The sequence below is a fragment of the Nematolebias whitei genome, chromosome 11, assembly GCF_014905685.2.
Source record: "Nematolebias whitei isolate Nwh7 chromosome 11, NemWhi1, whole genome shotgun sequence".
NCBI lineage: Eukaryota > Metazoa > Chordata > Actinopteri > Cyprinodontiformes > Rivulidae > Nematolebias > Nematolebias whitei.
Genome location: NC_056508.1, coordinates 32,997,873 through 33,025,689, shown reverse-complemented (window position 1 = coordinate 33,025,689; position 27,817 = coordinate 32,997,873). Strand labels below are relative to the sequence as shown.

Below are 27,817 nucleotides of genomic sequence, written 5' to 3'. Positions count from 1 at the left end.
ATAAACAGCACCTTTTGTATTGATGAGTTATTTTGATGGAATGGCCAATGTCCGGTATTTAACTTTATCACTAATTCATCGCTAATATCGGCCAATACCATGCCAATGATGGTGGGTTTTACTCGTGTTTGTTTGTGCGCTTGGGTTTGTGTGTCTGTCTGTTAACAAAAATATCTTATGAGCCACTGGATGAATTTTAATAAAAGTAAATCATTGGGAGAACATCTCTAGCTGGATTTCTTTTGAAGTTGACACAATTCAAGATGTCCACCGCAACCAACTGAACGGAAAAATGCTCATAATTGTATTAATATTATAGATATTGTGCTAAAATATTGTGCAGACGTAGATGAGAGCCATTCGTAACTTGTGATCAGAGCTTTACTTATTGAGATCTTTTCTGCTGGAGTCAACCCCTTTTGTCTGTTAGCAAAATAACTCGTAAACCACTGGACAGATTTGAATGAAACTTCCACAGTAATTGTTGGGTGTATGTCTAAAACTGATGAAAGTTTAGAGTAAATCCAAATTGAGATTTAGAAAACTGACCGAGTTGTAACAATTTTTTTTTTTTTTTAAAGGTCCGTTGGCTGTGGCAGCCATTTTTAAACGTCTTGACACCTAAAAATACCGGTTATAAATGTTCCCCTAATGATTACGTTTTTTTTTTTGTTTCATTAAAAACCTTCAGGTGGTAATGAAATATTTTACTAACAGACAGACACATGGGCAAAAACGTGAGTGACAACAATAATTTTAGGCATTGAAAGACAATGATTTATGAATCTGTTTGTTGTTGTTGTTGTTGATGATAAAAGTCGTAATAGTTTGTGAGCTTCTCACTCTGACCACGCAGGCTGAGCTGGAGTCCGTTTCTTTGATGAGCATCATGGAAACCAAAGCGGTGCTGGACAGCTGCGCCTACAACTCTCTGCTGGCTGTAACCGTACAGGAGCGCAGCAGACGTTTCCCGCAGGTCTTCCTGTTCCAGTGTGAGGAGACCGGGGTGAGTCCTGATCACAAGGATCACCTGTGAACTAACCTTTGACCCGATGAAGGCTTCAGAAACTGCATGGCGTTTGTGACCATTGTGTGCTACTGGTGCTGGTGAGATTAAAGCAGGCCTGTTTTATTAGGCAGAGCTGATTAAGACAGATCTGGATAAAGCAGTGCAGAGAGAAGGAGGAGGCGGAAGAGGAGGGGGGCATCTGAGCCCCCACAGAGAGCCGGCTGACATCAGGTACAGAACTCAAATACATGCCAAAAAAACAATATCACATGTATGAAAAACTAGAGGGCTGGATCAAATAGAAACGTCTGGCTGTTGATTAATTTTATAGGAATAATCTGGACCGGCATAATCCAGGAAGCTTCCGGCTAGCCGGGCCCCGTCCCATGCAACAAGAGGAGACCCTTCCATCTCCAGACTATTCAGCCTCACAGCAGTTCAGGAGAGAGCCAGGTACGCTCAAAGCAGGAGAAGCTCCCTCCACATGTGCTTATCTGATTAATTAATTTTTATCTTCCTTTACAACAGTCTGCACGAGCAACCTCTAAATGAACAAATGAACTCAGGTCGTCAATACTCTTTAAATCTTCTCTCATTTCCAATTAGGTTCCATGCCTCCCCAGCAGGCCTACACCCCACAGCAAGAGACGAGTCCATACGCAGAGCTCCCTGACATGCAGAGCAGCCCACAGATGGCTCCTGACGGGTCAGACACAGAGAGGAACATGGTTAGTGCTGCGAGAACGTCACACAACACGCATCAGAAGCTCAAGCTGAGGACGCGCACGTTTTTTTCTTCATGTTTCAGCAAATGTTTTATTGCCCAAACTTGTCTGTCCGTCAGCAAAATATATCATGAACCACTGGATGAATTTTAACAACACTTTCAGGAAATAAACACTGGATGCACATTTACAACTGATTACTTATTTGGAGACAGTCCAATTCAAGATGGCTGCCACAGCAACACAAAAATGGCTATAACTCGGTCGGTTTTGCAGATAGGAGGATGAAACTTGATGTGGTAGTAGCCGAGAGTCATTCACAACACATACTCTGAGTGTGACATCTCACAGTATTGCATAAGACCGTACATAATGTTGTCATCAAGGTTTGACCCAAGCAGCTACAGCGCTGTCATTTCTCATCAAAATATGATCTCGGTCTAAAACTCTGGTGTGAAAGGCGCCGGGCGATGCACATTCCTTTAAGAAATGCTGGACGTTTAATTTTAAATGCTTCATTTTCTTCCTCAGGAGATTTTAAATCACGTCATAACCGATTTGGAGGTTTTCATCAACAAAATAGGAGCTGCAGCAAACGCACCTTCGCAGCAAGACAAGAACAAGAAGAAAAAGAAAAAGTCTAATACAAACGGTAACGCAGCTTATCTGTTTGTCCTCATAAAGACTTCTTCTGTGAGAGAACGTGAAGGGGGTCTTTTATAGATGCAGGTCAGGCGTTTGTGTTTGATGAGTTCTTAAATGTCTCTGAATCCATCACAGCACCAGCTTCCAACCTGCCGCACTGGGATGAATATGTCACGTGCCTCCAGAAAGTCAAATATGGATTCAACCTGCTGGTAAATAACATTTCAGTTTGAATTAGGCAAAAACACAAAGAGAAGAGTTTAAAACTCTAAGTTTATTGAGTTTTTACAATTCAAATTAACACGAACACGCGACCACGGCACCTACAAACAAACAGCTAGAAGAAAATAATTGATAAACCATTAAAAAATATATACATATTGACACATCACTGTAGTGCTCAGTTCAAAAGAATCTGACATCTTGTACCGTCAACTTTGGACAGAAAGGGAGTCCAGATTATTCTAAATGATACAGCCTTACCAGCCGAAGTCAGTCAAATTTATTCAAGGATTTTTTATTACCAGCTTATATTTTCTTTTTTATGGTATGAAATTTGGACTCAGGTCTCAGATCAAGAAGCCTAATGATTAACAAATAAATAAATACAAAATAGTACAAATACAGTATATATATATATATATAATGAAGTTAAAAAAACTGTGAGCTGAAGCTGAATTAAGTGCAGCTCGAGTTCAGCAGTCTGACAGCTGCAGGGAAGAAACTGTTTCTGAGCCTGGTGGTCTTACTCTGAACGTTCCTCAGTCGCCTGCTTGAGGGGTGGGACTGGAACAGACTGTGTGCAGGATGAGTGTAGTCCTTCATGATGCGGAGCCCTTCCAACCCTGCATCATGAAGTGTAGAGGTCCGAGGTGGTGGGACGGCTGCTCCCCACAGTCAGTATATAAAACACAGTATATACAGTATATAAAAACATAAATGTAGAGGGATGAGCAGGTTTCCAGTTTAGCAGCTTCCTGGTCAGCAGAGTTGTGAATGATATTACGCCCTTTTTAGCAAGAGACAGAATAAGTGAAAGACCGTACAGATCAAGGCAGTTAGAGAGAGCAGTTTGTGTTTTTAAGCTAGACTCTGTAACTGCAGCAGAAATACTCTTCTGTACATTTCAGGCCAAGCTAGATGGGGTTCTGATCAACCCGAGCGCCCCTGAGTTTGTTCACATCTTCGCCACTCATCTGGGCATGGTAAGCTCTTCAAAGTTTCTTGCTACTTTCAGTATTCGACTCGTATTTTTCTGTCTTACTTGTAAGAGTGCACACTTTATTTTCCCACAGATGGTTCCTCTGTATCCTGCAGACCTGCCTCCCACAGTTGTGTCTCCCCTGCTGACACCGAAGGCCTTGAACCTGCTCAATCAGACCCTGACCATCGAGGAGAAACGCATGTGGAGGTCTCTGGGTGACTGCTGGTCCGTCCCCAGGTAGGACAGTCCACTGTCTTTTCATAAAGCTTGTAAAAATTCCTCATGTACAGCGCATCGATTTGAAGCGCACGCATTCCTGACCTGACACGCCTGAATGTTGGGCGTCGTCCACCTCACTGCTGATGTGTAAACACAGGTCAGAGTTAACGTTGCTTTCGTAACATATGGAAAAAAGGTGTGTTTTAATACGAGAGTGTGCCAGGAAATGGAAACTGCTGGGGTGTCTTAAAGGAATTATGGCTTTATGTGCTGGAAATATTCTCTACATGGAATATGTCACTATTTGGAAATTTATATATAAAAAAGCTCTTATTTTTGTTACACACAGGGTGTAATTTTCTTTAAAGTCAACATGTTATGTGTTCATTTTTTCTACAAAATAACAACAAATAAAAATGGAAATGTTTTGAAAGAACATAGCATAGTTTAGATACAGAAAACTAATATTAAGAGGAACAGATTCAAGGTTTCTAGTTTGTTGGGAACACATTGTATGGCTTTTGTTTATTTGTGTGTATCACTGCTATTGAATTCACAACATTTTAACATTGTTTACTAACATTTTATTTACAGAAACAAACATCTTTATTAGACCGTAGCAACATTTTTATGATCAGACTTTGTAGTTTGAACAAACTGATGTTCATTGAATTGTTTCACCAGCAGTCAGAAATGCTTTCAGCAGCAATAAACACGAGTCCTAAAAAAATATGTTTTTATTTTTACAAATCTGACATCCGGAAGTTTATTATTATTAATATTAGTATTAGGAGTAATAGTAGTAATAATAGTAGTAATAGCAGTAGCTATTTTATTTTAATGAATACATGACTATGGTTTTATACATGTATTAATAAAAAGCAATTCACTTTCTGAGAAGCATTTTTTGTGTGTAAATTTGATAAACATCTCAATGCTCCTTTCATATTTGACTGTTTAAAAAAAAAAAGCCAGCCTCTTAAAATACATTTTTAAAGATAAATGATATAAGTTTTTGAACTTTAGAATTGCTGATTCTACATTATGGACAATTACAGGCCACAGTTTTCACTCAATTTTAAGCATAGTTTAGCTTTATGTCAACAGACTCTTTAAGATGAGATATGTCATATCAAAGTATTAAATTTGTTTATACAAATGTTAATTTGATCATAAAATGGCCCACTGATGTGTCCAGTTTTTGACTTCTTTCATTTTCCATTTGTCGTAACTTGAATGCAACATTTACTGATTCAATTTCAAACTCAAGCTGCTTTAAAAATAAATAAATAAAAACATTCCTTTAACTCTATTGACATTCTCTTCTCCTCCTTTTCCCTCCCAGGTCTGAATGGCCGGATGCTAATGTACCTCCTTACATCCCAGAGTTTTATGATGGCTGGCAGCCTCCTGCGCCCTCTCACACCCTTCCTGTGCCTCCTCGTCAGAATGATCCGATCAGCAGAAGCAACAGCCAACGCTTTCAGTCCAGCAGGCCTGGAGCTCCAACAAATGACAGCCAGAGTTACTCTCCCCGAGCCATGCAGCAGGTGGTAAACTTACTAACTACCTCCAAATGAACACAGCGTTTGGTTGTCAACACCAAGTGCTGCATTTGTTCTCATGACCCCTGCAAATTGACAAAAGTCGTGAAAACCAAGTCGGGGGGGTTTAAAAAAAATCTACTAAATTAAATCTATATTAATGATTGCCAAAAGCAAAAACCATAAGTGAGAAAAAAAAAATTACAATTGTCGACAAAGCTCTTCGTTTTATAGCGTAGCTTGTATAACTCAACTCATAGCCAGGGTCAAAAGTCTATGTGACTTTTCTTTTATGAGACAAGAACTGAAGAGTGTGGGACCCACCACAAGCAGAAACGTGCACACAACACATGCAGCTGCTGTTTGTGCTTTCTAACATGCCAGATAACAATCCACACCAGGAAGTTGTTGACAGTGGTTGGAATTGTCGCTACTGAAAGCACATCTATTTTTAATTGGCTGTTACATTTGTAATTACTGCACCGGGGGAGACACGGCTCCTGTGACATATCATGAAGAGGTGTATCTTCAGTTTATCATGATGTACTTTGTGCCTTTTACAGCTGGCATCCAATGGTCCCTGGAGTCCACCTCCACCTGTGCGGTAAGCTTTATCAGCAGCACACATCTGCAGGGTCACACGTTACTCCACTTCTCTTGTGCTTTTGTTCTGACTTACATGTTTTCACTAAGTGTGCTGTCTGCTGCTGTTTCAGCCCCACAGAGCCACCGCTGTACATGCGCGTCATTTATAACTTCGTGGCCAGGAACAACCAAGAACTCACTGTGATGAAGGATGAGGTGATTCAGGTGAGCAGACGAGCATTTACCGTACAAAACGCAATAAACAGTTCAATTCAGAAGTATTCATATAAAAAAAATAAGTTAACATTATTTATCTGAGGAACAGACTGCTTTGAATTTAACCTCATCGCAGAACTCTCATCTTAAGTAAACACAAAGGCAACAGTGGAAAGGAAAAACTCCCTCATGAGGAAGAAACCTTTAGCAGAACCAGGCTTAGGACAAGTGGTCATCTTCTTTGGCAGGCTGGGTTTGAGAGGAACAGGAAGGAGGAACAGATACACAATGGCAGGTCGAGAAACACATATTAAGATAGAAATAATATCAAATGAAAACTATTCAATTGTAACAATTTATTTAAGGAAACAAGGTCAGTTTATCCTCCAGTAGTCTAAGCCTACGGCAGCATAACAAGCCAAGCCTAATTATAAGATTTATCAGAAAGGAAAGTCTTAAACCCAGTCCTAAAACTGGACACTCAGCCTCACAAACAAAAACCGGAAGTTGGTTCCACAAGAGAGGAGCCTGATAACTGAAAGATCTTCCTCCCATTCTGCTCTTGGAAACTCTAGGAACCACAAGTAAACCTGCAGACTGAGAGCCAAGTGCTCTGTTAGGAAAATATGGAACAATAAGATCTGTAATATAAGATGGAGCTAGGTTGTTGAGAGCTTTGGAGGTTAGAAGTAAGATTTTGAATTTAATTCTGGACATGACAGGGAGCCAGTGGAGAGAAGCTAAAACTGGAGAGATATGATCGCTCCCACTAACTCCAGTTAAGACTCTGGCAGCAGCATTTTGGAACAACTGAAGACGTTTTAAAGAAGTATTCGGACACCCAGAAAATAAACCATTGCAATAGTCCAGTCTAGACGTGACAAATGCATGAACCAGTTTATCTGCATCATTTTTAGATAAGATGTTTCTAATTTTAGAGATATCACACAGCTGGAAGAAGGCAGTTCTAGTAAAGTTTTTAATGTGGGGGATAAAAGACATGTCCTGATCAAAAATAACATCAAGATTTTTAACATTAGAGCTGGAGGACAGATTAACGCCATCAAAGGAGGGTGAAAGACTGGAACATTAATTCCTAAGATACTCAGGTCCAAAAACTAAAACCTCAGTCTTGTTTGTATACAAAAGCAGAGAATTTAGGGTCATCCAGGTTTTTATGTCTTTTAGACATGCTTGTAGTCTAAGTAACTGATTGGATTCATTGAGTTTCATGAACAAATATAACTGTGTATCATCAGCATAACAATGAAAATGTATCCCATGCTGTTTAATAACATTACCTAATGGAATCATATATAAGGTCAAGAGTATTGGTCCAAGCACTCAACCCTGAGGAACTCCATGACTAACTTTGGTGTATGATGAAGATTCATTATTTACATTTACAAATTGGAGTCTATCAGATAAATATGAACCAATTTAGAGCCGTTCCTGTAATCCCAATATCCAACTCAAGTCTCTGTAGTAGAATATTATAATCATCTGTATCAAATGCAGCACTGAGGTCTAACAGGACCAGTGTAGACACCTGTCCCTTGTCAGAAGCCATGAGAATATAATTAGTAACTTTCACCAGTGCTGTTTTTGTGCTATGGTGAGCTCTAAACCCTGACTGAAACTCTTCAAACAGATTATTTCTTTGCAGATCATCACGTAACTGACCAGCAACTACTTTGTCTAGACCAACAAAGTACATGCTCAATAATCCAGGTATATGGTTTTGAACCAGTTTCACATGACTGTCGACAAGGGAGAGGGGCGGCACCGGAGGAGGGGGTGTGCCAAAGAGACCATCTTAGCACCAACATAACTGGTTTGTTCCACTTTGGAGTAAGCTGTTGGGGGAAGAATCAGTTTTGTGCTGTGTTTTTCCTGGACTGATGAAGCCTTCTGGATGGAAGGTGAAACGTTTCAGCACAAAAAAAAAAAAACTGTCCAGATGACCGGACTGAAAATTGTTATTTTGTCTAGAATTTTTGAGATGAAAGTTAGATTAGATATAGGTCTATAATTGGTTAGTGTTTTCTGGTAAGCACCTGCTAAGATGAAATTTATTCTCAGTGACTGTGTAGTTAATGTAAACCATGCAAATGTAATAATGCACCGGCAAACTGTCCCCATGTTTTCTTGGGTTTTGGACCTTTCAGCTGGATTTTTGGTTGTAAAAGGCGTTAGGTGAAAACTTAAATTTAAAAGGCAGAAAAGTAGAAAGTGGTGTCTGGGCTGCTCCTAGCAGACACTAATAAAACTCCACTAAAGCACATCCAGCTCATTTGTTAAAAAGAAGTTGTTTTTAGTCACTTGCTCTCAAAGGGTAAAGCCAGAGCAATCATGTGTGTCTGTTGCCAGAATATCTCAAACCACTGGCTGGGTTTTAATGAAACTAGCAGGAAGGAATCATCTAAACTGATTAACTTTTGGAGTCAACCTCATCCCATTTTGTTGCCTCAGTGAACAGACTATAAAACACAAAAAGGGTTCATTCACTCAAGTTTGACAGATCGCTGAAATTTGGTGTGGTTGCAGAGATTGCACTTGATGTTATTTTCAAGGTTTGACGAAAACGGTTAATCTCCATTTCTCAATGTAAGTTGACCATGATCTAAAGGTCTGTATGAAGATCGGTGGGCGAGATGTGGTCCTTTTAAAGAAAGCGTTTAATTGTATCTGCAAAGCTCAGCCAGGTCTGTACGGACATCCAAGTCGCTGATTTGACCCTTTTCCTACAGGTGGTTCAGAAATCTAGGCCATGGTGGCTTGTGCGCAACTCCCGTAACGAGGAAGGCAACGTTCCTCCGAATGTTTTGGAGCCAGTTGACAACGCTGGATCTATGGAGGATCGAACGGTAAGCTAAATGAAATCTAGCCCTGCTGAGACTTGCCGTACAAGATTTCTTACACGTTTGTTCCCTTCAGTCTGCCTCTCAGTGGGACAGCCGTGGTCCCGCGACTCTGAACATGAGCTCCAGTCCTGCTGAGGTGAAGGCATGGCTCGAGTACAAAGGTTTCTCCAGAATGTGAGAAATGTTCTCCAACTTCAAGATGTTTATTCTATTAGTTAAACCTGCGTTTTTTATTGGGAATTATTGATCGTTTTATTTCTATGGACAGCACCGTCTCCAGCCTCGGGGTTTTAAGTGGAAAACTGCTGTTGGGAATGTCCAAAGAAGAAATCAGGACTGTGTGTCCAGAGGAAGCAGGCAAGGTTTTCTTCCACCTTCAGGGTGTCAAATCGTCCCTTGCAGTAAGTACTTAGATCACACTTCTATGCACAAACCAAACTCCAGCATGTGACTAACGCTTCATCCTGGTCTCTGCAGCTGGCCAGCGAACCTTCAGCCATGTACAACGGCCGCTACTAACTACAGCGAACATCTGGAAAAAACATCTCCACGAACACTGCATGAACTCTACTTCAACCAGTGCTGTTTTGTGTCGTTTCAGAAAGAGCACAGAGGATTTTGATAAAAGTTGTATGTTCAGAAGTCACCAATTACTCAAATTTTACACCGTTACATCTTTTATGTATTTAAGTCTCACGAGTGTAGATCGATGCACCCTGGTCTACTTTTTTCTTATTAAACCTGTTGAGTCATGCATGCACTTATAACAAACATGATACTTTCTGCTGCTCTAGACTTTTATTGTCTTTGAATCTATAATTTATAATGTGATTTGTCAATTTATGTCAATTAAAAACTCAAAACAGATTTGGTACTAGATTCTGTTTAATCTGTAAAACAAACAAACAAAAAAAAAAAGGTTCTGAACATGTTATCACTGAAAATAAAGTTTCACAACCAAACTTTCATAAACAGAACAAAATTGTGTTTTTTTCCTCTTGTACACAAGTTAGTCAATGGTTGTAGAAGTTGTAAGCTAGTGCGATTACAGAACATGAAGCACACATTAGCAACACTTTCATTACTTTAAAAAAGGCAAATTGTGAAAGATTTCTTGAACTGAATGTACCGTTTTGTTTTGTTACTTAAGAAATGCTCTGTTTTTCCAGAGGCAAATGTGTTCACTCCTTTTTGTTTCCCCATTTGGCCATCTTGTTGTTGACAGGAGTCTTAATGAATCTGTCCGACTTCATGTAGGCTGCGATTTTGTCCAGGGCCTATATATGTATATAAAAGAAAAACATTGTTAATAAATTAAAATCCTTTGCGCAAAACTTAGTACCTCGCACGTAGACGTCAATATTACAAGTGCCCACTACAAGGACTGCTTTACATTTCTGCAGCTGTAAGTGATGAATTAAACATGTGCAGCTGGTTGAGTTAGGCAGTGGTCTCACCTCAAAACGATCCAAAAACTCTTTCAAGTTCTTGAAGTCATCGAAACATGTGGAATGAAACATCCTGTGTTGATCAAACAGCTCGTACAAGATGAAGTCCACAAAAGTGATCTGTTGGGTACAATAATTAAAACTTGTTGAGAGCAGCTCTGAAAGCAAGCTAGCATCAGGTATAAAACGGATTACTGTAGACAAAAATCTGAAATTACACATTTGTTTTTGTCAAATTTTGTTGTTTTTATCCCAGCCTAATGTGAAATTGGTTAACAAGAATGAATTTTCACAAAAAGGATCAAAGGTTGAACAACTCCCGATAAGGAAGTCTTTCTTCTATTTTATCTCGTTCTTTGATTTATAAGAAATGCTTATTGTGTAACTTGTTTCTGTGGGTCTAAACTGATTAAATCACTGAAAAACAAGCAAAAAAAAAAAGAGCTTCTTTTAAACCTAAAATCTAGGCCTAGATTTTATTTCTGCTGATAAAAAACAAGTTTTTATACACACAAGTCAAATACACTAGTTTCCATTAACATTTTTGATGCACGTTTAGAAGTTGTGCAGTTCCAGAAGTGTGACGTGGCTGATCAGATGATCAGGGATGTTTGACTCTGACTAAATAAACCTGTCCAAGTGTTGCGAATGTGATAAACATCACAATAAAAGCGGCTTGACCAAAGAGGGTTCGTTTTGTCTTTAAGTTTTTATTTTAGTCATGTACAACAGCCTAACCTGCCACCTGCCTGTGATATTGTGTAGCACTCAGTTCAAACCTGTTAATGAAAACAACTCAATTTTATATTATTTTCTACCAAGTGTCATTTCTAAAGTTCAAATTAACTTTGCTTCCTAATTGGATAAAAACTCAGATTGCGACCAGCAGTTACCTTGTCACCAGCAAACCACTTCCTGTTTCCCAAGAAATCAGAGAACTGCTTCAGTTGACCTGGCAGACTCTTGAGGTACCCTGGCTTTATGTTGTCCTAATGTCAGAGGTGAGACTGACATTAGTGGAGATGTAGACGTATAATGTAACGTTAAAATTTTGCACCGTCATATACTCACAAAGTCAGTGTAGCACATCCTCACAAAGCCATTTCTGAAGTCCATGGACTGATTCTCCAAGATGTCCACTCGGACCTTTTCGTCCTCAGTTTCTCCACCTGTCATCAAATCAAAATTCACAGAACAGAGGTAGAACACATGAAGCTGCATTAAAATTTTTAAAGGAACAAAAACTACCACATCGTGCAAGTATTATAAGTATTTTTTTTAATACACGGGACAAAATACTTACACATATTGTGCTTACGAGCGATGTATCTCATGATAGCATTGCTCTGCACGATCTTCCTGTCTCCATCCACAAGGTAGGGCAGCTAAAGTGTTAACCACAAGACTTTTAATGAAGAGCTTTTAAACCTGTCCTATTGTGAAATTCACATGAACAAATACAACTCTTACGTTGACGAAGTCTATTCCCAATTTATCTTTTTCACTAATCCAGCAGCTCTTGTCATAGTCTGGAGCTGTAGGTGAGAGAGGTGAATCACAAGAATTAACTTGGACCGTTTTAGATAAACAGTTATTTATCTGTTAGTTGAAAACAGTAGATTACCTTCACCACAGGCGTAAAGCTTGTCATTGTACTTGGTGTTGGTGTACTCCAGTAGGAGGCGGATGGGCTGGGCAAGCTGCACAAGTTAAGAAAAAGTAGAAAGGTTGGTTTAATGTTATCACGTCTGAGAATCAGTGTTTTAGTGAGTTTGAGATAAGGAGCAACAGATATAAAAAAGTAGGATCGGGTCTGAAAGACTCCACAACTTACTTTAAACCAACACTATTTGTATGACCACAAAAATTCAATAAAACTGCTTGAATTACGCATTTTAATATATGTTTGCATATATACCGACAAGTTTATTGTTTTCTGTTTGTTTGACCGATCCAGGCATCAAGAAAACTGATCAACCATTCCCCAATCTCAAGAAGACCAATAAATCTATGATTTTTACCAAGATGCTTTTCTCACATTTCCTGCTGCAAAAACAGAACTACCCTGTGAAGTGGTTCTGAACTGTAAATTTGTCCTTGCATTTTCCAGAAAATTTGTGTTCATGTATGAAAACTGACTTAATATTAAAGGAATAGTATTCCTGGAAGGGAAACATGTTGTCCACCACCTGTCATGGAAAAATGGTAGTATTGGCAAAACACACAATTCCTACAAGACTCAGACATATTTCTTGAAAACTGCCAACTAAACTGGAACAACTGCCTATTTGTTAAGTTAACCACCTATAGGCATGAGGGCAGTGATTTTTGTTAAAGTATAAGTGGAAAAACAACGTTTCAGTGAAAAACAAAGTTTATTTAAGTGGAAAATCTAAGTAGGTATCTCTGCAGACAAAATCAGAAGGCGTATCTGGGGGGCCACATCTGATTGGACGAGGCATATCCGGAGGGCCACATCCGATTGGACTATAGAAAAATAGGCGTGTCTGGCGGGCTACATCTGATTGGACGATAGAAAAGTGGGCAGGTCGGTTGGACCACATCTGATTGGACGATAGAAAAATGGGCGTATCTGGAGGACCATATTTGATTGGACAAAAAAAAAAAAAAAAAAGCCGTTTGTGTTAACCACAGACATTATGTATAACCAGAGGTGTTAACCGGTTTGACATTAGCGGCATCTCCATAACTTCTCTTTCCGCCTCTCTTAACACAGAACTTCCGGTTACATTTCAAAATAAGAGCAACATAACTGGGTAGTGGAGAGGGCTAAATGTTTGTTTTCGAATACCTAGCCATTACATTAAAAAACTAAATCCATTTTGGTTGTTGAAAAATGTGAAAATAGTTACAATCGATTCATAAAGAAAGAAAAATAAAGTAGCCAAAATATTAATGATACTTAAACTGGCCTTGGGACAAAGGATGTTGCCTTTAACTTCACATTTTCTTTTTCAACTTTTAAATCAGTCACTGCAGATGAGTGTTTGACAGTTTCTGTAAATTTTCTGCAATTGGAGCAGGTATTTCTGTTTAGTGGTTAAATTCCTCAGCTGTTTCACATTTTAAGGGTCAACCCTACTTCATGTTTCAGCTCCTTTCATAGATCAGATCTCATAGAAGAGCACTTCTATAAAGCAAATTTTGTTTTTAGCGTTTGTTTGGGTCATTATCTCGTCATAGGACTCATGATCTTTAATTGAGACCAGACTTTTTGACAAATAGGAGCAGGTTTCTCTTCAGATGCTTCATTTCATTGTACCCAGACCACAATTATGGCAACCTGTGTCAGATGAACAGTAAAACCATGGTGGCAGGTGTTGAAACCACTCCATATTTCAGTTATGAACAGTAAAAACCGGTTGAACAGCATCTGAACTGGCACTGGTTAAACACTGGGTTTGTCTTTGAAGCCAGTGGTGAAAGTTCAAGCCCAGTCTGGATAGCTTGTTCGTTAATAGTAGAGCTCACACGACTTCATAAGTCACCAGAACGTTAAAGTCACGTGAAAAATAAAAAAATAAATCACGCTTAAAGCTTAATTTGTGTTTAAAAACATACGAGCTCGGCAAAACGACCAACACACCCAGCTCTGCAACATTTAGACCCAGAAACTCTCCTGATAATTTCGTCGTGAATGTATCTTGAAGACGAGTTAACCGCGTTATTCAAACGCAACAACCGTTAGAAGCACACGAGCCCACCAACCGTTGCGTTGCGCCGCTTTTTTAGCATTTAGCTAACGCTTTTACCAACAACCTATTAATGAAAAGTGACGGTGCAACTTAACCCGAATGCTTACAAAAACTTCCAAGGAGTTTGAAAGCCTGCGAGGTGCGGGCGGTAGAGTTAAATATCGGAGTTTACGCATCATTTAATAATCCATTGTTGCCAACTCGTCTGTTCAGTCAACAACATCGAAAACGCGTTAACTTACCCCGCGAATGTCCCAGTAAGCTAGCGTCATGGCCATTTTGATTCACTTTTCGTTGCTTTTCTGCTCCAAAACAGATTTGATGAGAGGGAAGCTGCAAGCTGTTCGACTGCAAACAAAGCTCTGGAGAGAGAGAGACGTGGTGAGCGAGGTCTTTAGAGGAGAAGGTGGGAGGGGTCAGTCTTTTGTTTCCCACAACTTGATCCGCGGGAAGTTTAACGTCAAATCTGCAGGGTATGTGCACATGAATTATGAATGCAATAAGTACATCCGCCGTATTCGTGTTAATCGATCAGAGTGACAGAGGATTCCATTAGAGCATCATAAACCAGTCTGGAACTTTCTATATGAAAACCCTGAGAGCACAGACATGCAGGCATGATTAATGTGTAAACATGCTCTGCCCTAACTTGCCCACACAAAGGAATACTATGGGGTGTTTTGTGTCAGAAGAAAGGAAAGTAAACCAAGCCTTCTTTTTCACATGCAAGCTTATAGCTATAGAATGTCATAGAGTCCAAATAAAAGACCAGGCCTACATTCATTCAACCTTTATACAGTCTCATGAGTCACGAGGGCTCATTTTCAAGAGAGACCTGTTTTAGACAAACGTAAAAAGTACAGACAACAATAATTCAACAAAATGCAATTAGTCAACTAAAACAGTCAAATCAAGGTGCCATATAAAACACTACCCCAACATAAAGTATTATCTTTCAACTAATAATTAAAGGCCTATCATTTAAGCCTCACCCATTATTATGAAATAGTTTGAGCTCTTGTATGATTTGTTTCAAGTGTATGTTCAGGAGGAGTTTCAGCTACTCCCACACCAATTTTTAGATCAGTATCTTTACATTTGACCGAGTTAAAGGCCTTTATGTGCATGCTAATGTTGCTTACCTGTAGCGGCCATCTTAAAATGGGTGGACTTCAAAAGTAATTTAGTTGTAGATGATAATCTAAGGATTACTTTATGAGAGTAATCATTAATGTTCATTTAATGTTTTTTGAGATACTTTTGGTTTAAATTGCTTCTTGAACTTTCACTCTGACCCACATTAGTGACTAATCAAGTGATTACAGGCCCACAGAACAATGCCGTCCTTGTTTTACACCCTGTTCTCACTCATGCACACACTCCCACAAACCACTTGTGATTATCGAGTGCCAACTCAACAGAGGCATAATTTATTGATACATACATGTATTATTTGTTAGAACTTCTTCATATTTTCACCCTTAATCACTCGTTATTTGGAATGAAGAGAAAGCCCCTTTGAATTACTCGTTTATTTTTTACAGACACAAATTGCAAAAGCTCTAACATTACTCCAGGAGAAAACATTTAAACAAATTTGTAACCTGTGCTGGCAAAATGAGTTCTGGAGAGGATTATTACAGCATTCAGCAATAAAAGCAGTCAATTTCAAAAGAAATGAAAAGGATTAGAATTAAAATGGTTATTCCTAAAGCCATATTTGTTTAAAAAAGTTTGAATTTAAAGGTAGATTAGGAAGCTTTTGTGCTATTTTAGTTAGTGGGATCACTAGATCCATATATTCGTACTCATCTGCTCACACAGACTCATGTTCGTGCTGCTGTTGTTTGGCATATTGTTTTTGTTCTACTAGTGCATAGCGTATTCTTAGTTTAGTGTTTTTCTTAGTTCATATCTTAGATCTTATTACTGTTTTTCTTTACGACTTATACTTTTGTTGGATTTAACTGGGACCCTGTGTACAAAATTTTGTACATGTACCACATGTAGTGTGAATGACAAATAAAGAAACGTTGACTTTAGATTGTGTTTTTATGAACTTGTAAACTCAATTACAGCAAAAATCAATAATTTGCCAGCATGTGTCACATGTAAGAATCTTTTGTAGAGGGTTGTACCATTTTTACTTAAATCCATCTGCAAATCATGGCCAAGTTGCTCTTGAAAACCCAGTCAGCATTAGATTTATTCAAGATTAAAGCATAGTAAAACTTATGAAAAACTACTGGTGGTTTCACCAGCTGTCCCCCAGAGAAACTGTTGCTTCCACTGTTTGTTACTTTGTCAAACCACAAAATAAATCTGGAGCAGATCTTCCTTCATGGTGGTGAGAGTATCATCGTTGCAGATCTTATCACTACATGTCCCTACTTTCTAAAGAGTGAACTTTTAGGAAGTGTCTGACCTAGTGCTCAGGTTGGTAGTTGCTCCTGTATACCTTTTCCTGGTGATTAATTAAAGATTGATTTAAATAGACTAGGTTTTATGTTTCAGCTTTTTTAGTTGAAAATGACAAACTCCAAAGGATAACCAGGTTGACATTTAAATGACATTAAATGCACAATATGCTCAGAAAATGAGTAAAAAAGCAGCCAAAGTCCAAATTCAAACTTTTAATGTCTTTAAAAATTATATCGGGGTTTTGATTCATCCTATTTGCTTTCCCTGTAAAGTGTCCTGGGATGTCTTCTGTGATTAAATCGTTAAGTGATCCTAAAAACTAGATTTAATTCAACAGGGCCTGAAGACGTAGAGGTCATGTGATGTCCTGAGTGGACAGGAAGAGGAAGTGAACGAACACCAAATCATTCTTTGTTGCTCTGAAAATATGTTGGGAGTTTATAAGCAAAACGTGTTGATTTATAAGCTTATTTTTCTTAGTGGCAGAACATTTTTGTCCCTTTTAATCATTTATTAACAGTTTAATAAAAAGAGGAGAGTGATGTAACATGAATATTTATTTAATAGACACAAATATCAATAAATAACATTTCACAAACAGCTCAAACTTTTGTTAGAGCGTAGTGCATTTTAATATTAAACAGCAGCACCGGGATCACGAGCAAAGGCAGGTATGTCAAAAGAGCTCAACCATTATCAGACTTTGAGTTCAGAGTTCGTTTTTTGACTTGTTTTATTGTGCAAGGGGTAAAAGCTAAATGAAGAGATCATCATGCACGATTTACCACTCAAACGCATCTTTTTAGACATGTCTGCCAACGACACATGGCGAAGAGTCAAAATTCAAACCTTCAGTGGAAACAAAAGTGTCAGAAAGTTAGATATGATACTACAAAATGTGTAGTATTGCTGCACACAAGAAGTAAACATTAACAGGCTCTCATGCAACATCACTGAATCACTGTAAAGACGGAAAAACACGTAAAAATAGCCAAACGCTGAGAATTTGATTTTTTTTCTGTAACTTAATAATAAGTCACAGTAGTTATCAGCCAGCTCACATATATCAGCACTTTTTTTTTATATTGTGAGCCCACTTATTGTATTTTTTATGCATCACACATACCTGCTTATCTGTTTAATGAGGACAGAGCTGCAGTCATGACTAACAACGCTGACGTCAATGTTCCACAACTTTCACACTCCCTGTAAACTTATTCTACTCCACTTGAAGCACGAAGTGTGTCTGTACACACAGAAGTTGTTGCTTTTCTCAGTGATGCTTGTACTTGTACAAAGTGCCAGTCCATAGGGTTAAATTGTGCAAATCTATGGTTTCCAACACATCTGTAACACTATGATCTTATCATTTTTATTATGAACAAACAAAATATGTTAAAAATGGTACCATTCCGAATTAAATAAACCCAAGATCTCCCTGACTTTGCTTTAGTGTTACATCAACGCAGAACTATTTGTGAGAAGTAAGGAATGAGTAAAAAACTGTAGTTTTTTTTTTTTTAAGACAACTTCTCTTTTCGGGTGATAAATTAAACACGTTGATTCTGGAAAAAAAAAAGTATTTTTTTAATTGCCACATTTGCATACAGGAATATCAGGAATAAAATAAAATTTTGTACCAAGTTAAACTGATGTTTTTACAACTTTTCAAATAATTAAAATTTGTTGGTTAATGAACCTACTTGAATTTATCTTTTTAAAAACTGATTCATAAATCTCAAACATGCAGGAACAGGACCTCAGTACTGTCAGTCCTAGCTGGAGCTCTGTTGGTACTTAAACATTTTCTCATCACTAAATTATAGTCTCTTTTGTCAGTTCATGTCAAACCCAGGGCATGATTTTTTTTCTTCCTTTTGTTTGCAAATATTATTCAAGCCTTGGTACAGGAATTGCAGTCATGATATAGAAATGCTAACAGAATACGCTAACAGACTGTGAAAAACACAAACGTTCAACACACAGTATAAATTAAATTAATAATTACTTGAAACTAAAAGAAGAAAACACCTCTCAGCATGATCCCATTAAAAATAGCTTTTCTTCTTTCACAAGTGTGATATGTGCAAATATGACTGATGTCCTGAAGTGAAAGCAGGGACTGTAAGCTGTTTGTGTTCACTTCTCTGCCTGCGCTGGTCCCATACACAGAATCCCCTCCTCCTCGATGGTCTCCAGCTCGTCCGTGCGAATGGCCTGTGTGATTAGGTTCAGCTCCTCACACAGGGTCTCGTAGCGGTAGGCCACACGGATGTTGGGGACGTTGGTGCGCCTGATGTCGTTGCTCTCCTGTCCTTCTTTGATATAGTTCGGTCCGAGCCAGTAACTCTTCACCTGGTCAAAGACAGGAGTCAGAGTGAGACTAAATGTTTTGTAGGTCAATGTGCAGTATAATGAGCCATGAAGATAGTAATACCTCGTGAGAGAATCCACTCATCAACACGCTGTTTCTGGCTAATTCACACATGTCACAGGAGCTCAGTTTCCACACCTGAGTTGCAATGCTGTACTCCTCCATCAGTGGCTCCTGCACACAAAATACACATCCAATTAAATGATAAATTCTCCATGCAGTACCTTTTTAAACTCTCCAGAGGTTCTTCAGAGCACTTTATTATGTTTCACCCAGACTGTGCTTTTTATTGTATATTTTACACTATATAAAGAGCAGTTCTCTTATGTCACTCATCAATAAGCATATCAGTGGCAGAGGGGGTTCAGTTTCCTGCCAAAGGAAACTTTGACTTGATGCAGGAGCTGGGGATCGAACCCCCGACCCTCCAATTGGAGAACAACTTCTTATTCACTGGGCCAAATTTCCTGTTTAAATCCCAATTAAAACAAGATTAATACAATAAGTGAAATACAAAGAAAAATGTTATTGGAATTTTTAGAATTTCTTTTAATGTTTTTTTTAATTTTAGTCCCCTAAAAATGAGAGAAAATAAAAAACTACAGATTGTGCTGGTAAATGGTTTATTAGGCTTTTAATAAAGATAAACTTTTCTCTGCACCTTGGGGGAAAAACAATCAGATTAAAACTGTTTCATTAATTCTGGTCTGACCTTGGTGAAGTGAAACTGCAGAGGGTCATCTGTAGACAAAGAGACCATGAGTCCTCTGGACAGATACTCTGGCAGAGGGTTACGATGGTAGCTGAGGAACAGGCTGTTATTGCTGAGAGGAGACATGGCGATGCCTATCTGAGCCAAGTAGTACAGGTACTGCAACACTGGAGCCTGCAGGGGGAAAGAGGAATAATACTGAAACATGAGAGCAACGATTGGATCAACCAAAAACAAGCCAGATGATCTGCATGATTGAAACCTGATCTGTTCACAAACTCTAAGGATGATGCACAACACTGTGAACGTTTCTGGTGTCGTACCTTCCTGAGCAGCAGCCCATGGGAGATGTTCTCTGACAACATAAAACCTGACACCAGGTGATGGATTGGCCCCGCCTCTCCGCAGTGAGGACGCAGGACAAGTGTGTTGAACCCACGCTGCCTGAAACAAAAGACAGACAGATGGAGGGTTACTTTAACGTTTGTTTTTCAGCCAAGTGAGGTACAACCTGAATAAATGAACACCCACTGCCGTTCTCCAGTGACTCCCTATCAAACAGATGATGGATAAAAGTAAAGAACAAGTTCATTTTCTAGGTTCTTGTAAAATGTATAGAAAACACATTTAATTTACTTTTGACACAGAAAAACAGTGATCTGGTAAATAATTTCAATTGCCTCTGAAATAAAAAAACAAAAAGGAAGGACTACTTAGTTCAGGACCACTAGCATTAGCATAAAATAGATTATGGCAGCCATTTAAACTGAGGTGAGTTTAACCTACCTGCGCAGGTGATTCAGCACTGTCATGTTTGCATACATATAGTAGAGGTAGTACGAATAAGGTGGGTTGTCCTCCTCTGCCCATTTGACTGGCAGTGGGCTGTCCATGTTGAAGATATGCAGCTCTGGCTTCGATTCATCGTCCACGCTGTCAAAACCAACGATCTGTGAGAGGAACCGAGAGCAGAGCTGTAAAAACCTCTGAGGGCCACCTGAAAGATCAGCAATTTACTCAGTTCAGATGTGGTACATGTTGAAGGAAGAGGTGTAGCTCCGGGTGGCTTCCAGGGTTGATTGTAGCCTCAAACAGGGGCATGAAGATGTTCTCCAACATTTCCTGGAAGTTGGACAGTTGCCTCTTTGTATGGTAGACATCACTTCAAGCAGAAAATGGAGACTAATGAAGAATCTGTTGTCTATTAAATATGGACAACTTTACAGAAAATCAAGGTTAAGTTTATTTATACTTTTTTTTTTTTTTTAGGAAACCACTAAAGTTGACCCAAGTGATAGCCAAACAACAAGTAATTAAAATGTCACACATGCGAACAATAGAATAATGAAGCAATAAAACAAACAATAAAAAGCCCATGTAGTTTAGTTCATTCATGAAAGTGTAACAACAATTAACAAAACACAAAACGGAATACACTCAATAGTTTGGAAGTTGAAGTTAATTTACATTCATAATTTACATTTTGGTAACCAGTTTTCACTTTCAAGGAAGTTATATGGTTTAACGGTTAATTTGGTTATTTGTCTATTTATCAAAAAGTTAAGAATACAAAGAGAAAAAACATTCCAACTGCTGGGACCCAGATTGAAATTATTAATGTGTCAATCTGAATACAGCATTAGCAAAGTTACACAGTTTTTACTCTCACTGAACATTTGGTCACTTTAACACATGATTTTTAAGTTAAAGTATGAATTATTACCCTCCTTATTTCTATGAAGAAGACTCACTTTGGGATTTAAAACAAACACTGTGAAGATTAAAGTTACAAGGACTCATTTTATAACACACAAGAGACCATTAAAACAATTATATTAACGTTTGTTTCCAAAACCTTACAATTTGTGAATATTATTCAGGACCAAAATAAAAATAATAATAAAAAAAAAAGTTTTTGCGGTTAACACACAAATAATCCAGTATTATAAACAACAAATGTGATTACCGGTAGAAATAAAATCATTTGACAGTTTAATGATAAAAATAAAAAGAGTGTTGTTCAAAAATGTTTTTTTTTTTTTTAAATCAAATAAAATTATTACACATAAATTGTTGTCTCATTTGATATCTGTTTAAATATTACACCTAAAATGGCAGGTATAGAAACGGTAATAAATGTTTATATTTGTTATTATTTCACTACAATGCAAGAGGGCAACTTATTACAACTAAATAATACTAAACTGTGTAGGCTAGTTTTTAGATTGGCTTATATAATACGAACATAATGTTTTTTTTGTGTCGTAAAGGCAAATATATTCATAAAATACTATGTGTTATACAGCACAATATGTTTTAGTGGAGAATAATAAAATATAATGTATGGTAGTATTACCCCTGTATCTGAGTATAACATCTGAGTACTTCTACCACTGGTGAAACTCACAAGAGTCGTGGCACTTGTATGAGCCAGCGCACGTTGTCGGAGTAGACCTGATGTTGGATGGCCCATTTGGCCAGTTTGTCCCACTCATTCCTGGAGCGCCCGTAGATGGACAGCCTGAGCTCCACGTTCTGGTACTTGCTCTCCTCCAGGTCAGCCATCACCTCCTGAGAAACAGGAAAGGGACGGTCACTAGAGGGCACCGCTCAGCCGATATGCAGCCGTTAAAAAGCAGCTCGTAGAGTGCAAGTACAGTACGTGTGTATTCAGCAAGTACCTTTACTATGTGACCGAAGTACTTCCCCTCGATGTAGTTGTCTGTTTTAATAAAGATCTCTCTCAGGATGGATTCACCGATGGGATTGTATTTGGCGTTGAATTTGTCAAATCTATGGAATGTGTTACGGTCCTGTAGAAATGAATGTTAACATCTAGTTGGACTCATTTGTTGACATCATTCACGTCCACATTGTTGTACGTTTATTAACCAGGTTAGAGGTTGTGTTACTCACAGCATGCATGTCCAGAGTGTCAACACTTAGGTCAAAGGCTGTCAAGTTCATACTCTCAAATACTTCCATGAGCGTCTGACCTTTGCCCCTTTCCATGTGCACAATGTCTTTAGGATACTTCTTCATGGCCCTTTTGATAAAACGTAGAAGATGCTTCTGGTTCATGCAAGCTGAAGCGTGAATGTGTGTGTCAACCTATAAAATTTCACAAAGGAAGGAGAAAATAATCATGAAGGTTTGATTTTGGATAACAGGACATATTAGGATCAGGTAATCAAAGTTTTCACGTTCACCTTACGAATGTTATAAAAATCTCGATGTGGCACTTTTTTCTGTGCTGCCAGCTCCTTCATCTCGTTCAGCAAAATGTGCATCTGGAATTTGGAGCTGAGATACTGCAGCCGACGGTAGCAGAAGGACTTTCTGTGGCAAAGGCAGACAAACCGCTGCTCTGTTTTTTGTTTCTACAAATAAATGCAAGATACACACACAAATTCAAATCAACATCAAATAGAGCGTACACTGGTCCGTTGATAATGAGAGCCATCATGACGTTCATGTCAGCGATGTACTCCTGCAGGTCTGGATACGGCAGGTCCAGCTCTGTGCTCCTGTTACACAAAAAAAGAGTTTGCATTGCTCCCAATGAAATGTGAAGACTTCCACTGAAGATCAAGTCAAAGATCTGTCTCACTTTTCCATGATGTCCCTTGTTGTGTAGACGTGCATGACACCGTTGACCATCTTACAGCCGTAGCCCTCATCAGAAGGCATGCTGGCAGGGTCCTGGTTTTCATACGGGTGCTTGTCAGAAGTAGGTGGGTGCACGGTGGCATCTGCGAAGAGGCAGAATATCTCACTCGTGTAGCCAACATCTGACTTCAAGAGCCTACACGTTGTGACAGCATGTTGAGGGGGAGTGTAGCAGATTGTAGATATTTAAATCTGGGGGTGTACCAGGGTGTATTTTATTATGAGAATAGTACAACAGGTGACACCACATATAAGTTCACTCACTTTTTTAAAGAGATTACATCATACAATGCTCGTTTAATAGTTCCTAACATCATTTGGACGGTTTATGAGAATAGTTTGTGTACTTTTAATCTAAAATAAATTAAGGCAAATTTAAAAACAGAACCTGTGAATACTTTATGTAGCAGCTTTGCCATTGTCACTTTCTGTGTAAAACCTCATCCTCTATCTTGTGTCTCTTTAAAGTAATAGTTGAGTTTTGTGTTGTGGTTTTGAGTAGTTAGTAACTTACATGTAGCAGATGGCAGATCAGAGCAAATTAACTTTGGAGTATCAGAGAGAGGATCTCCTGAATTCATGGAGTTAACCACGATTTAAAAGTAGACTGTTCCAAAAATGAATTTATGCACCTCATATCTCAAACTTGAGAAATTCTCTTTCAGTCTTGTAAAGGGATAGTTCAGTTCTTTGGAAGCAGGGTGTTGTGGATCGGTTATGAACAGTTAGTATCTTTCCTGTTGTGGATAACTCTTTTAATGAGTTCTGTTTGGAAAGAGTTTTCTTTTCTGACCAGATTGATGAGCTGATGGCTAGTCTGTGCGAAGACAAGATGCGTATTACTGCTGTCTTAAAACAATTATAATTCCCTTGTTATTTTTAAAAAGTGGGACCGTCTCTCTCCCTCTTTTTCTTAGTTTTTTTTTTTTGGTTTTCTATATTGGCAAGATTGGGTGGTCTTTTTTTCTTGATCCTTTTTATTTTTTTTTGAGAATGGAGGTTGCTTGCGTGTCTGTTTGTTTGTTGTTTCTTTAAATGTTGTGTTTAAAAAAAAGAATGAAAAATTTGAATAAAGTTTGAAAAAAAAAATAGAAAGTGGGACCGTCAGAGCATTTTGTCACTACATTTTAAGGCTGTTCAAGATTTCTGTCTGTCTCTTGGCAGTCAGGTACAGGTGTGGAGTTACCATGACAAACATATTGAGAACTTTGTTCTTTTTACACTCTTTATACAACTTACACATCGATACATAGGCATTTTGTTTAAAGCTTGGATTAGAAGTTAAGTTGGAGTTGTGGGCAGCAGCTGCACTGGACAATTTCAACTATTCTCCAGAATTTCTTGTTCAAAGGTCTGAACAATCCTAATTCTGTGGCTGAGAATAGAAACAAAAAGATGAAGTATGCCAACCTGCAGTGACTGACGTCTCTGGGATCTCTTCCTCATAGATGTCTAAGTCCAGAGGTCTCTCGCTCAGCTCCTGAAGGTAACGGGTGGTGGTCCTGCAGAAGCTCTGCAGAGACAGACTCATGTACTTTTGCCTGATGAACAGAGCCTTTACTACACATTTGGCAGCATCCAGCAGGTCTGTGAATGGAACCTTGATGGAACAAAGGAGAACAACACAACATCATATGTTCATGAGAGAGGAGGTGCCATTTGTCTTTGAGAAAGCACACAGTTAATTTATTTTTAGTCTGCTCTGATTTACCCCACATTTCTCCTCTCCAGAAATAGTGACTCTTTGGTACTCCCTCTCAGTAATAAGGTCTCTGTCCTGCTGATCTGGAGCCTCACTCTGCTCCTTCATGAATCTAATAATAGATCATTAAGCATGTTACAAAACTTAAATAACATTATAATCATAACGAGATCACTGTGGGCTCACTCGAGATCTGTGGCACTGTCAGTCTTCATAAAATCCTGTTTGGCTCGTAGGAGGATGTCAGGTTCAAGCCTGGAGGGTAAAGAATGTTGAAATCTTTATTTGGATCTTAAACTATTATACGTGCCGCTTTGTTCATTTTTTGTTTGTGATATTTACTTGACATCCTGGCTGATCTGTCGCTCAAGGCGATGCCTCTTTTCCTCGAGCTGCTCGATGGGGCTGTCCTCAGGAAACTCATAGGGAGCGCTCCGCATCTCGCTCTCTGCCAGGCTGCGGGAGAAAAGCTCCTTCACACAAACAACAACAAGGAAGCCACAAGTTAGCTTAAAACCAACCTATTAAAGGTAACAAAGCTTCATGCCTGACTTCTGACCTCAGCTATCTCTTTGTATTTCCCGTCCATGGAGGTGCGCAGGTCAATGGATTGTTTCAAGGCCACAGGGATCCCAGGTAAAGAATGCTGAGAAGTGAGGAGGCGGCGAGGATTACGCACTTCAACTAAGAAAATTAGAGGGCAAGGCAGCTTTTTAGTAAAAACTCTGCATTTCAATGCTTTTCAAGATGTTTTAGTTTGCACTTCCAGGAAAAACTTTATGAAACTCCTGTCAGAATTGTACCAGGCTGCTCTGGGAGTGTTACAACTAGCTGCTGTTACACAAATAACCATATAATTCAGTCTAAATAACTGAGCAATGTGAAGCTGATAGCAATGGTAAGGTTTATACAATAACATTCACATGAATCACTGTGACTTAAAAAAAAAAAATCAGAGTTGTTTTAAAAGGACAGCAATCCATTTTGGTGTTAGCCCTTCAGTCTAGACTTTAGCCTTAATTAAACTCCAATTTAAAAAAAGGTATATGTAAGACATTAAGTGTTCAGAATCCCACTTCAAAAAAAAATCTGAATTGGTTTTATTAGGAAATAACAAAAAAAAAAAAGTTGGATTTTTTCTGATATTTTAAATCCCTACACCCCAACCTTTACACAGACGTCCATTTTTCACTTTTTTAATCACACCTGCATGCATTTTGCCCTTACGCAGACGTGGCATCCATACGTATTCATGGACAGATGCATTATAATTGCATTCAATTATTTAATTAAAGCTGTGAGTGGCCTCATTCTCTTTGTGACATCTAAGCCTGGTAGTGACGCCATCAGCATGTCTTTTAATTTAGTCAAAAACCGACAGCAACCTTTTATTTTATCATACAGAAGAGTCTTTGATGACACTTTGAATCAGCTGAGCAAACTCACTCAACCAATTTAGGAACATCTAATTAGTGCACTTTACTTCCTGTGCCATACAGATGATTATCAGCATCCAGAACAGTTTGGAGAAGCTTGTTGCTCTTTCACAGGAGGTCTGAGCTCAGAGGTTGTTTGTGCCTTCAAACACAATGACCCATTCAGGAGGAGAGCGCATCAGCACACACACACACACACACACACGCCTTTGTTGCTCCGCAAGACCACCGTCTTAAACAAACTTAGCTGCTATAGATGAACAAGGAGGGGAAAACTAAGTAGATCCTTAAAAAGAAAAGGCTTGAGACAAAGAAAGATGAAAGTCGATAATTTAACCAGGCTTGGTTACATCAGTGTAGGAAAAAACAGTTGCAGCAACAGAGAAACAAAAAATAGTTTAATATACAGGGCCTTCCTGTAGTATTTATTTATTTTTTTGTCCTTTTTTTTTTTTTTTTAGATAGATATCAATCTGTACTTTGAAACTCTGCCCCGGTCACTGAAATATTCATCATGATGTTAAATATTTTATTGTGTCAGTGGGGCCGATGTCCCTCGGTATTTATAGACCATTCTTGAAGGAAGGTCAGGGAGGATTCATAGTGTCATACAGAGTTTGATTTATTTAGCACTTTTCGGAAAGTGTCATCTCCAAGTAACTGGACTGAAGAGAAATTTACAAAACTTTATTAAAATTTGTGAGATGATATTTTACTTTCAAGGAGCTGCTTCTTATCTCTTAAAGTGATGTTGACCTCAGGAATTCTGAAGGTCTTTGAAAGTGTTTCTTTAGACACCGACTGCTTTTTCTACTCAGTTTCAGCCCAGAGTGCTTGTTTAAAAGAGGAAAAAGATCATGGTAAAATAATTGGATGATGTACAACTCACCACACATTTTTTTCACTCCCTGATCAACAGTCCAATCAACACATCCCACTCAACACCGAGAACAAGTTCGGCTGCACCACATGGCAGGAAAGTTAAACATTGACTGTATCTGAGACAAAGAACACCGAGGGAAACAGACTTCTGTGAATAAATATCCAACTAAACCTGTGTTGAGTACACTAAAATCAAATAAATTTTGTGTTTATATCTAATTTTAACTCTTTAAGATATATAAGACTTTGGTAGTGCATTATTTAAATGTTAGTATAGAAAGCAATAATGCTGGAGTTTATTCATTTTTTATTTTCAGATGACTGAAGATAAGGGGCGATTTTAGTTTTTTAAATTAGTTAATTATGCAAAAACCTGAACTCAAAGAAAGTTTTATTTATTATCGTCCACCTTTTATGGTGTTCATATGTATATGTGTGTGTGTGAG

The 27,817-nt window shown here is 38.5% G+C and overlaps 3 protein-coding genes across 3 annotated transcripts in view; 1 reads left to right on the top strand and 2 right to left on the bottom strand.

Annotated features, from left to right (window-relative positions):
- The window catches only part of eps8l3b (EPS8-like 3b), a 12,974-nt gene extending 3,193 nt beyond the window's left edge, over positions 1 to 9,781 (top strand). The window contains exons 7-21 of the mRNA XM_037684220.1: positions 857 to 1,006; positions 1,137 to 1,240; positions 1,341 to 1,462; positions 1,616 to 1,737; positions 2,266 to 2,386; positions 2,515 to 2,591; positions 3,510 to 3,584; positions 3,675 to 3,820; positions 5,148 to 5,355; positions 5,910 to 5,950; positions 6,063 to 6,156; positions 8,898 to 9,014; positions 9,085 to 9,185; positions 9,280 to 9,412; positions 9,489 to 9,781. Of these exons, the coding sequence (XP_037540148.1) occupies positions 857 to 1,006; positions 1,137 to 1,240; positions 1,341 to 1,462; positions 1,616 to 1,737; positions 2,266 to 2,386; positions 2,515 to 2,591; positions 3,510 to 3,584; positions 3,675 to 3,820; positions 5,148 to 5,355; positions 5,910 to 5,950; positions 6,063 to 6,156; positions 8,898 to 9,014; positions 9,085 to 9,185; positions 9,280 to 9,412; positions 9,489 to 9,530 (1,653 nt within the window). The 3' untranslated portion in view covers positions 9,531 to 9,781. The remainder of the gene's footprint in view (positions 1 to 856; positions 1,007 to 1,136; positions 1,241 to 1,340; positions 1,463 to 1,615; positions 1,738 to 2,265; positions 2,387 to 2,514; positions 2,592 to 3,509; positions 3,585 to 3,674; positions 3,821 to 5,147; positions 5,356 to 5,909; positions 5,951 to 6,062; positions 6,157 to 8,897; positions 9,015 to 9,084; positions 9,186 to 9,279; positions 9,413 to 9,488) is intronic.
- A 97-nt stretch (positions 9,782 to 9,878) lies between these two features.
- Positions 9,879 to 14,574, bottom strand: LOC119417019 (glutathione S-transferase Mu 3). Its single transcript, XM_037684219.1, has 8 exons — positions 14,418 to 14,574; positions 12,084 to 12,159; positions 11,930 to 11,994; positions 11,763 to 11,844; positions 11,531 to 11,628; positions 11,353 to 11,448; positions 10,469 to 10,579; positions 9,879 to 10,288 (listed from the first exon to the last, which is right to left on the bottom strand). The coding sequence occupies exons 1-8, from the start codon at positions 14,451 to 14,453 to the stop codon at positions 10,193 to 10,195; spliced, it is 660 nt and encodes a 219-aa protein (XP_037540147.1). The 5' UTR covers positions 14,454 to 14,574; the 3' UTR covers positions 9,879 to 10,192.
- Positions 14,575 to 18,735: 4,161 nt separating this feature from the next.
- Positions 18,736 to 25,714, bottom strand: ampd2b (adenosine monophosphate deaminase 2b). The gene is made up of 17 exons (XM_037684218.1): positions 25,613 to 25,714; positions 25,396 to 25,526; positions 25,240 to 25,308; positions 25,063 to 25,165; positions 24,762 to 24,951; positions 23,293 to 23,434; positions 23,120 to 23,209; positions 22,892 to 23,021; positions 22,599 to 22,793; positions 22,364 to 22,495; positions 22,090 to 22,253; positions 20,718 to 20,844; positions 20,469 to 20,632; positions 20,006 to 20,126; positions 19,683 to 19,856; positions 19,034 to 19,144; positions 18,736 to 18,951 (listed from the first exon to the last, which is right to left on the bottom strand). The coding sequence occupies exons 1-17, from the start codon at positions 25,640 to 25,642 to the stop codon at positions 18,736 to 18,738; spliced, it is 2,289 nt and encodes a 762-aa protein (XP_037540146.1). The 5' UTR covers positions 25,643 to 25,714.
- Positions 25,715 to 27,817: the final 2,103 nt, after the last annotated feature.